Source organism: Ambystoma mexicanum, chromosome 5p, assembly GCF_040938575.1.
Source record: "Ambystoma mexicanum isolate Mex_15411 chromosome 5p, UKY_AmexF1_1, whole genome shotgun sequence".
NCBI lineage: Eukaryota > Metazoa > Chordata > Amphibia > Caudata > Ambystomatidae > Ambystoma > Ambystoma mexicanum.
Window position 1 is genome coordinate 725,123,043 of NC_090930.1, and position 11,456 is coordinate 725,134,498.

An 11,456-nucleotide genomic window follows, 5' to 3' on the forward strand; every position below is an offset into this window, starting at 1 on the left:
TTTTACTTCCGAATTATTGTGCGCACGGATGTCAAGGAATACCATTTTCTTTTTGTTGTAATTGAAACTATTGCTTTAGCAAAATAAATTCTACTTGAAAAGCTCTGAATCTCATTGAAATAGTCACCTCCTTAAATGTCAAATTGGGAATGATATCCCTGGATGTTGCTAAAGCATTTGATTTAGTGGACTGGGGCTTTCTGGAGAAAGTTCTCACTCACTATAGGTTGGGGCCAAACTTTAATAGATGGATTTTAGCTAATTACCAGCATCCGTCCACAGAAATTGGGGTTGATGGGGCACTTATTCAGAAGATAATGATTTGACATGGAACCCAAAAAGGCTGTCCCTCACACTACTCATATTCGCCCTCCATAATGGAACCATTTACCACTACGGCAAGGCAGAATAAGTTTTACCAGGGATCCGGGTTGAGGACAAGGTCTATAAAATCTTTGTATGCAGATGTGCTACTCGCACTGAGCAACAATGATGTCTCTCTTCCATCCATGGCGGCTGAAATTGGTCAATTAGGACGAGCCTACGGCTTCACGGTTAACTGTGCCAAATCTAGCCTATTGGGTATCCTACTCTCGAGGCAACCTAAGGCAAAAGTAGCGTATTGGAGTCCAATAAAGTGGGCACCATCCTCCTTGAGTTACCTAGGGATAAAGATTCCTAATGAGATCTCTCTCGCTTATCAATTCAATTTCCTGATATTTTAAGAATTTACAAGGACTTGGACCACTGGCAGAGGCAAGACATTTCCTGGTTTGGCAAAATTACGGCGATCAAAATGAATCTGCTACCGAGATTCCTGTATCGCTGCCTTGCCCCCTGCTGGTTAAAATCCTGGACGCCAAAAAAGAATCATAGCCTTTGTCTAGGATGGGGAAATCACCCCGTATCTCAAGAAAGGTGATGCTCAATGTGGGTGTGGGAGCTCTGGACATATTCAGGTACAATCTAGCAGCACAGCTATCCCATGTGTTTGCATGGCAGATGACGGATAGTAGCAGCTAGAGCAAGACTGGTCCGTAAGATCTCTACTTCACCTCCCACATTTAAAAACCTCACACCTGGGCTAGAGATTAAGATACTGAGTTCTATAGCAAACACAATCCACTACCTGCGAAGGGGGATGAGTAGACGAGGAGTCGGTACTACCATGGGCTCTTTGTCCCCAATTTGGTAGAACCCAGATTCCTGCCTGGGATATGATGCAAACCAGTTTAGGAGGTGGTAAGCAGGGGGTCTACAGTTCCTGGGGAACTTGGTTGCAAATGGGAATCCCCTGGTATTTGAGCAGTGGAACATTTCAGGTGCAGGAGAATGAACGATTTCAACATGTCCAACTGAGGGTCTGGTTCTCCCAGTCGGAGATAAAGAAACATGGGGGTAGTGAACTTGCTACACTTGTTAACCCTCGCATCGCAAACACACTATGGTAAAATATCGACATTATACACACTACTCGATAAATTGATCCAATGACCAACGAAAGTTGCATGTTGCAATGGGACCACCACCTGGGGAGGGAAATGCACATTGAGAGTTGGCAGCACATCTGGACCAGGGCATTTGGGAGCTCTAGGTGTTTAACAATCAAAGAATGAATGTGTTGTGAAGGACTGCTATAGATGGTATTGGACCCTGAGAAATTACACAAAATAATCCGGCTTACTCCCCTGCTGTGTTGGAGGGGTTTCTCTGAGGTGGGTCGTTCTTCCACCTGCTGTGGTTGTGTGGTGAAGCCTACCTGTTCTGGAAAGAAATCTTCGAGCAAGTGAAAAATATAACTCTGTGAAACTGTGTATGGGACTAACCACTCGAGAGTACGTTATGTACACTTCTCAAAACAGTATGATTGCAAGCTGCGTTACTAGCACCACGAGGTCTGCCCACAAAGACACCGAACAGGTAACACAAAAGATCGGATTGGTACTAGCGATACGTGCTTAGCCCCTCAAATCCTGATCTACAAAGTTACTGCCACAATGACTGAACAATATCTCCTATTGGACCCGGGGATTGTGCTGCTGGGCGGCACATCAGATGGGAGGTTTCCAATGTCAGGTTCAATAGAAACATTGATTACTCGCCTCTTAACTGCAGCAAAAATCACGATGGCCCGCCGCTGTAAGGTCTCAGAAGGCCACATGATGCTCACGTCACGTAGATGGGGGGGGGGATGCTGGGAGATGGTAGTGGAGGGAAAAGGTCACAGCCTTGAATCGGGGGTTGTTGGGTACATTTAATAGCATTTGGTCTCCATTCCTAGATTATTCAGACTATGTCCTGACTTCCCTCTTATCGTTGGCTCTCTAATATTTAGTAGAGCAATCTCATGCGGGAATATGTAAGATGGCTGAGGGCATGTTGAAAGGATGGGGGGGAAGTGTCTGGACTCATTGCTGTACTTACGCGGGACAGGGACTCTACAAAACCTAATGTGTGATAACAGATGGCGATCTGATGTGAAGATGGCTCTCCCGAGACTAATGAATATGTATCCACGAGATGGATCTATGTGCTTCATGAATTGTCTTTTCTTTTTTTTCAATCACATCTTTTTATTGAATGAATAGGATAGGTGTACTCTAAACTACCTGCTGAGAGCTGGCAGAAATAATTGAATTGCTGTAAATCAGCGTTGGAGTACTCTGGATTCCTGAAAATGTAAACGCTTGCCTGTCTTGGAGGTTCAGCAACCCGTGCTTTTCTGTGGGAAACCATCCTCTGAGGATCCATAAAGCACAGCTGTGACAACACCCATACTTGATTAAAGAAAAATGCCAACAGTAAGTTAAAGTATTGGCAGCACCAGCTGGCTAGGCCAAGGGAAGGCCCCTACCTAGCTCTCCTTCCAGTATGCTGGGTATTATTGAACTTAAGTATATCATATTTTGATGTAAAATGCTGGTATTGGGGCTCATTACCTGGTCATTATTTTACTGTATAATGGGCCTCATTACGAGTCGGGCGGTATCCCGGCTGCAAATCTACTGAGATACTGCACAAATCAATTACTGTTACCACCACTTGGTCTGGCGGAATTTCCAACGGATTAGAAGTGGTGGTGGCGGTGTAATGCCTCGTTTAGTTTGACTCCATTGGACTCCTTGGGTCTTTAATGGCAGAATTACTGCGGTGGAATTTCCGCCGTGGTAATTACACCAATTCTGTCATTTTTGGGCTGCGAGTTGGTCGATTACCTCCAGGATTTTCCTGGAGGCAAATCCTCGACTCCATACCCAAACCCGTAGTTCGACGTAGTGGTAAAGGTGGTGGTAACATAGTTACCATCAACTTTACCACTTACTGCCAAACTCGTAATGCTGCCCAATGTCAGCAGAGGACAAGATGTGCATGTACTTTGGTATTTTATGCCAGTTCCTGAGCTTTTGTGAATTGTCATGAGAACATAGTTTTTACGATAGGTATACGATTTTAAAACATGTCATATGGCATAGTAGCCATGTGGGCCGTGTAGCTAGACCTAATGAGGAGCAGGCATGTGGGGGGTATTACTCTGGCATATTATTCCTCTACCTGCGCACATGTAGGTCATTCAAGGCATATCGGCAGGAGCACTTGGGCTTGTGATGGCAAGATAGGCAGGATGGGGTGGTAACAGTCGGGGCCCAAGTTATAGGCTTGAACACAGTGAGGGCCTTAACAATGGGCCCCCACGTGCCCATGCCACCTCTTCCGGCAGGCTCGATGCAGTGTTATTGACATTAGCACCCCATGTTTTTAATCCAAAACCCAGGGTGCTGATAGTTTGAATGAATGTGACTTGCTCACAGCATCCCATTCATTCAAAAAAGTAATCATGTAAGATGACTGCCATGGAAATGGAAGGCGGGTCTCCATGCAGATGCCCTCTTCAATTTCCATGGTGGCCCGCGATGTAGCCGTGGCACCACCGCCAGAGGAATAAGGTAAGTGGGCGCGTGGGGGATTAGGGACTGACACAGGAGGGCGGGTGAAGGAGCAGCTGGTGCTGGTAAGTGGAGGGGCTGGTGCTCGCAGCGCCGAGCTTGCCCAGAACGCAGGCCTGTTATCTGAGCAAGCTGATTGGCTGTGACGCCGTCCAAGGGTGCTAATTAAGCAATAATCACCTGTTCGGAAGGGCTTCATCGGCAGGTAATGGCCTGTGCCTCGGCACCATTACTATTGGTGAATCCCCCCAAACCGGTGTGTGTTGCTATTAACACCCCAAAACCAACCCTCAGGATGTTTAGAGCAATGTGTTTGTGAGAAACAATGTGTTGTGGTAAGCATGCGACCTGTTGTTTCTTACAAATACTTCCTCATATCAACACGGCTGACATGGAAATTGAGGGAGCGGCAAGCCCCTCTTCCATTTCCATGGTCGCCTGGAGAGTGAGATGAGGAGTGGAGAGCCTCAGATGTGCCAGGACCATGTCAGCCGCAGGTAAGTGTGGCCAGGAAGGGTTGAGAGGGGTGGCGACATGAGGGAGGTTGGCAGGGGCTGGAAGAGAAAATGTCTGGCAGGTACCTGTCCACTTTAAGCGGCCCAGTCATGACTACATCATGACATCCCCTTAATAAAGTAAGCCTCTTGCCAGCACGAGCAACAGTATGGTGGTAGACTCCATGCATGCCACTTCAGTCTGTTCTCCTTTGGTCTTCAGGTTGACACTGTGCGACCACGGTACTACGGCCCCCTGCTGATCTGGGTGATCCCCACAGCTACATTGAAAGCCTGGGTGCCCTGGCGACTGGTGCCCGCCGTGGGTACACGGCAACTGAAGAACCTTTTGGCTGCTCCCAGCACTGATTGGGACGGCCCATGTGTTCCCGCTACTGCCCCATAACAGGTACATCAAGCACTCCGATTGCTTCGAACACAGGGTTGGAGCATGTGATTAGTCAGGATTTGGAGTAACCTAATTGGCTGATGCACCTGCCGAGGGTGCTAATAAAGTGTGCAATTTTTGACAAATCGTACTCTGTCACAAAGTTAATTATTTGCCAAAATGTGGAACTCCTGGATACTGATACATAGAATTGTAAATGGGTAGATCTCAGCAACTGGATTAGTTAATCAAAGCCTTCTGAAGTCTAATAAGCCATTAGCGTGGAAATTCAAATGTCTCTCGTCACTTGGAAGGCGGAAGTGAAATGCACCCTGTTGTTAATAGCTCATCTGCAATTTTATGTTTTGTCTGGCGCTTGCATCTCATTTTGCCTCATTGTACCATCCACATTGACCAGTAGTGCAAGAAATGGGGACTGGTGGTTTCAGGGTTGGTCCCCGCTACTCCACATCATAAATAAATGGCCACTTGCACCAACCTCCCTTGTTTGCTCCTCCCACTGCAGAAACATATATTGCAGCCTCTGCCACACCACCTCCCTCCTATTTATCCCCTAAACCAAACAATACATTGTGTCCTGCCACCCTTCCGTTGCTTATATATATATATATATATATATATATATTCAATTAAAAAACTTTGTTAAAGGGACGTTATGGTTAAGTTGCACTAATAAAAACCTATGCAATTCAGTGAAAAAACTTTGATAAAGGGACGTTATGGTTCCAAGTAAAACCGAAAACCCCCTGAAATTCGCCAGTTATGGTAAGCTAAGAAACCATAACTCGCGCCACCACGGTGCACTGCTAAGACTAACACTCAGGACATCAAAGATGACATCACACATGCCATTGATGACATCACTGATGACATCACATGTGCATTTACCTTTCATGAAAAGTCTGTACATGGGATTGTTATTGTAATGTTAAAAGTAGTGTCAAGGATCATTGGAATAAATATCATGAGGTAAGTAGTGCATTAAGCAATTAATTAATCCAAATAGCATTGTATTATGAATCTTTTTCCAATATACTAAGGTACACATGTAGTAACATAGGCATAATTTGCAGGAGACATGATGGAGATGCAATATTAATAATCTTGCCATGTTAAATACTAAAATTATAAATGCTTTCTTATTAGAGTTTTGCATACTGAGAAACATTTAATAAGTACCTAAGAAAACACACTTACTACATTATTGCATTACTGCACACAAAACACAAACGGACAATTACACATACAAATATGAGCATATACAGGGAAAGTGAAGTAACCTAACTGATTATCTTCATGCACAGAAATGATTGCTCTGCTTCAAAGCTACTACTTCCCTATGTATAACTATCACATATTGTGACTAGGCCCTAAGGAAAGTAGTGTATGTGCAATGTGTACAAATATGAGCATATCCAGGGAAAGTACAGTAATAAAAAAAACAATAGAACTATAAGACAGTGTTGATAACCTTACTAATCATCTTCATACATAGAAAGCATTGCTTTCTTCCAAGTCTGTGTTTTCCCCTTTATATGTGTTTCATATGCTGTGAGTGGACTCTAAGTGAATTACTCTAAGAACATATTTGAAGTATAAGTCTACAAATATAGTATTTTTTGAATTTTTAGTTCCTGACTGTTACTGGTCTAGATATATCAGTAAAGGAAAAAAGAGTTAGCCAGACATGTGATGTCATCAATGACATTTGTGATGTCATCTTTGATGTCCTGTGTGTTAGTCTTAGCAGTGCACCGTGGTGGCGCGAGTTATGGTTGCTTAGCTTACAATAACTGGCTATTTTCAGGTGTTTTTTGGTTTTACTTGGAACCATAACGTCCCTTTAACAAAGTTTTTTTAATTGAATTTCATAGGTTTTTACCAGTGCATGCTATTTTCCTACAACTTACTAATATCATACTTACCCAATATAGCAATATTTGTGTCCAACTTACAAAGTGTCACCTTAGAACTCTGCCATTTCCCACCTTCTAGAATCATGTTTAACACTTCTATACACTTTTTGAAACTATTTTAACAAGTTTTGCATCCGTAAACGTCTATGAACATCTGACTTCATTGCGTACCTTCCAGACAGTGCCAAATGACCATATGCTGGCGCGCGGCATGATGACGTGTCCGAGAACCCGTCTGCACTTCACGATAAGATCTCTGCTTCGCGGACAGTTCAGAACTGCATTTTCTAGACTCAATAAGATTTTCCAACATTTCCATTTGCATTTTGTGTTATGCTAATGGGAATATTGTGGCATTCATCCTCCGTTCCAGGGACTGGATTGGTGGATACCGGCCCAGCAGCCCAAGTTATCAGCCCAAGCGAAGCGAGGGTGGATAACGAGGTCCCTGGACCATTATCCCCCCATTCCGGCCCCTTAAATGGGGGATGAAGGCCATTAGCACCCCAGGTTCCCAAAGCGGGAACCAGCGGTGCTAAAAAAGAGGATTTTTCTTCCTAGGTGTAGGAAGGAAAATCCTTTTCCAAGATGTCCACCATAGAAAGGAAAGGCGAGGGTTCCATACAGGCCCCTCTTCGCTTTCCATTGCAGCCTGCAGAAGGCAAAAAGAGAACTCTATGACCATATTACCACAAGCACATTTTTCTTCCCTTTCAGATCTATCCTAATTTTCAATAACTTTACCACAAAGCCAGTCCCAGGTGGACATGGCCACTTGAATCCTATGTTCTGTCCCTTGTGGTCATGGCCAGTAGCCAAATTGTCTGGATCATGACCTTATTCCGTGACCCGGATAATCTGGCCACTGCCCATGGCCACAGGCTACCCCTCAGTCACTAAAGGTATACCGCTATTTTTTTGTAGCTACCGTATGACACTTGGCAAATAATAAAACACTGGCACATTTGCAAAACCATGTTTGTAGGTCCTTGCCAATGCTCCTTATGCAAGTTCGCTGGAAATCCACCCATGTTTTATTTTTTCAAAAGTGTCAAATGTATGCACATACAATCGTCATATAACCTAGCCCCCATTTGACAAAATCCATTCAGACTTTACAAAAACATCTATATCTAGGTCTATAATCGTTTTGCAAACCTTTGTGTAGATTTGTCAAATGGCACCTCATTTATAAGCCTATACATTATTTAGGGACCCCCCCTCTAATTTTGCCCCTTCATGACAGAATCCCACCAATCTTTGCATACTCACCCAGAATCATGTCAGGAATATACATGCACGATTTCATGCAGTTCCATTAAGTGGCGCCAAAGTTATAAGCCATCCAAGAACTGCATTTCACAAACCCTGTGATGCTGAGTTGTCCGCGAACTTTCACACAACTGTTTGCGAACATCCAAACTGTTTGCAGACTTTCGCGGCAAAAAACACCAATTTTTTTTTTTGCTTCTTGCAGCCATATCCCATCCCATCCTCATCACCCCTCACCGCCCCAGAGATTATTTCATAAGTTTGACAACTTCAATGTTGTGTTTTATAACATGTTTTTACCGCAATGTCCGCGGACAGCGGCGAAGTCCGCAAATACAAGATGGCAGGCGTTTCCAAAAATCTGACACTTCACGCTCTTCACCATCCAATTAGCGAACACGTCGCATGTCTGCAGACATTACGTAACCCGATTAGCCAATCAGGACACTGTCTGCGGACCGAACAGGGAAGTGTGTCCGCGGACCGAACATAGATATCACTAATCCCACACCCCCCTGGACCAAACCTCACCAAACTTTGCAAATTCAGAGTGGGCCATACACTTTTTTTGCAAAGTTTGGTGTGGATTCGTCCAGGGGGAGCGAAGTTATAAGCTGCACAAAAAGTGCTCTTCCTATGGAAACAGCAATTTAACCATAACTATACAGCCACTACCGTGGCTGTGTAATATATAAAAAAAAAACATTCGGAGTACATTAGCTCCAGAACTGACATTAATGGGGCTTTGTTGTGCTGAAGCGGTGATCTGAAAATAGTAGAAGCGCAGATGGAAAAAAAATTCTAGCAAGACTAAAACACTTAGAAAAACAATGGCTCCAAGTAAAGAGTAAGAAAGGAAAAACCTCCTAGAGACTTCGTGCTCCCTAGCTCCCCCCTTTCCCACTTAATCCACAACAGTCAGTGAATGGTGACAGTGTGTACAAGAGGCAGGCAACGGACCCTAGATGTTACCATCAAGTGGCCTCACTGTTTGGGGAAACAAAAAAATGGCCTCCCCTCTGAATTAAAGTGACATCCAATACTTGGGTGAGGTAGCTCCATCACGTCCCCCTGCTCATCTTTCCGTCCTTGTCTCCCAGTGCATTTATCCAATACAACCAGGACCTAGGTGTGGCCCCTAAAATCATTGTGCCTCCTCCGCTGTACCACCATCAGACCAACAATGCAAGTGCAACGTTTGTGACTGAATGAACCAAAAGATCCCAGCTGCCTCTATTGGAGTACTTCAGGATTCCGGAGCTCCAACAAGCTTTTGAGAATGCTCTCAGGGCAGCATGTCATCTCGGTATACACGCATTTCATCGACCACTTTTTCATCGTGGGACTTTTCATCGCCGGATTTTTCATCGGCAAAACTCTTTTTTAAAAAGAAATAATAATTTGGGGGGGTTATAGGGGTTGGGGTATGATTATTAAATTAGGGGGGGTTTGGGGAGGGGGAACCCCCCTCCCCGTAAAATAAAAAATAAAAATAAAAGTTTTTGGCGGTGAAAAGTCCCACGATGAAATAACGTAGAACCGTCATCTCCTGGCCCCAAGGAATTGCAACAGGAAGGAATCCGGTGGCAAATGCAAGGAGAAGTTTATAACACTCCACCACCTCCCTCGTGATTGTAACTCTCTGTCCTCCTAATACCTTGTATCCCATCATCCATGATGCTCCTCCATCTCTAACACCTATGATCACCATCCATCCTCAACCAACTCTGCTCCTGCGGTGTGTGGAAGCTGCAAGCCCCAGTCATACAGAGCCACACCAGCCACACTGTCACGGGACTCATGGCAAGTGCTGTGCTTGACTGCATGGAAGCCATGGTTCTGATGGAGCTTTAGCCGCAAGTCTGCCATCGTTTGGGGGAGCCAGACTACCTCCGAAGGGAACTGTGTCTTTTCTGCTTTCCGCTGCCTAAGGATACCTGTGGGAAATAACAAAAAATATGTTTGCCACTGTAGAGATGTCACATTGTGTTCCTCTAGTGTGACATTCTAGAAGTAGGCTACAGTACTTCAGAATCCAATGTTTTGATAATGCACATCCTCCTCATGTGACCAGAGGACATTGCACGCATTCTTCAGAAGGAATATTAACTTGTAATTGTTAGATGACCGACACGCTAGGTTTGGATGATGGATACATTTTCACACAAAAGGTGAATTTCACAGGGGAACAAATCTACTTGGGCCAGGTGATGGAGAGATGTATTAGGCATTTTATGATTTTAGACTAAGGGATCTCCCGGTGGAGATAAGGAATTGATGGCTAACTGTGATGGCGATAGGATCTATAGAATTCGCTCATGAATGGTAAACTTAATTTTTTGTAATCAGCATTCTTTGAAAATCTATCCATGCTTTTCTTCTGAATGCATTTTTCTTCATCCCTGGAAACCAGTATTACAGTCACCCTTCTTTTCTGTCTCTTTCTCTATAGGTGCAGGTCTGGGACACAGCTGGCCAAGAACGATTCAGAAAAAGCATGGTGCAGCACTATTATAGAAATGTGCATGCTGTAGTTTTTGTTTACGATGTCACCAAGATGGCATCCTTTCAGAACCTGAAGACTTGGATACAGGAGTGCAATGGACACTCTGTTTCCCCATCTGTGCCCAAGGTGCTTGTGGGTAACAAATGTGACTTAAGAGAACATATTCAAGTCCCATCCAATTTAGCACTCAAATTTGCTGATGCTCACAACATGCTCTTGTTTGAAACCTCAGCCAAGGACCCTAAGGAGAGTCAAAATGTCGAGTCTATTTTCATGTGCCTGGCCTGTAAGTTAAAGGCACAGAAGTCCTTGTTCTATCGGGATATGGAAAGGCAGGAAGGGAGGCTTCCGCTCTCCCAGCAGTCCAATAGTAAAAACTCTTGCCCTTGTTGAGAATCAATTCAATGGAAGCAACTAATTTATCAGTATTGTCAATGTCTTCTGTGCCTGCATCACATTTCCTTAATTCTGCTTGTTTCAAAAATTCATAAATATTAGCTAAATAAATTTTCTATGGAAGATCTGTTATTTTAAATGTCCTCGGATTCACATTTAAAGGATGTGAGAGAGAAATATCTATTGCTGATTTTCTATGTAATATATGGAATGCATGGTTTACAGCGAGCCAAATTCTCACATTCTATGATGCATCTTGCTGTGTGCTACTGGGTATTGCAGGGTTAATGCATAGTACTTGAGAACCCCATATTTACTGTAGCAATATCGGTTTATTGTGACCGCAATCATTTGGAGCGTCATCTTCACTGTAATAATTTGATGCACATATTTGGTGGAGGGCTAGCAAGTGACGACTCTGTTTGACAAAGAGCAAGAATTTACAGGTGTGATAAATATTTGTAGATGAGCAGAAGACCAATATACATTGCACTACGGAATGACTTCATAATATCCTTC

General features: G+C 43.9%; 1 protein-coding gene across 1 annotated transcript in view; it reads left to right on the plus strand.

Annotated features, from left to right (window-relative positions):
- The window catches only part of RAB33A (RAB33A, member RAS oncogene family), a 43,041-nt gene extending 31,972 nt beyond the window's left edge, over window positions 1-11,069 (plus strand). Inside the window, exon 2 of the mRNA XM_069613098.1 lies at window positions 10,488-11,069. Coding sequence (XP_069469199.1) covers window positions 10,488-10,934 — 447 coding nt within the window. The 3' untranslated portion in view covers window positions 10,935-11,069. The remainder of the gene's footprint in view (window positions 1-10,487) is intronic.
- Window positions 11,070-11,456: the final 387 nt, after the last annotated feature.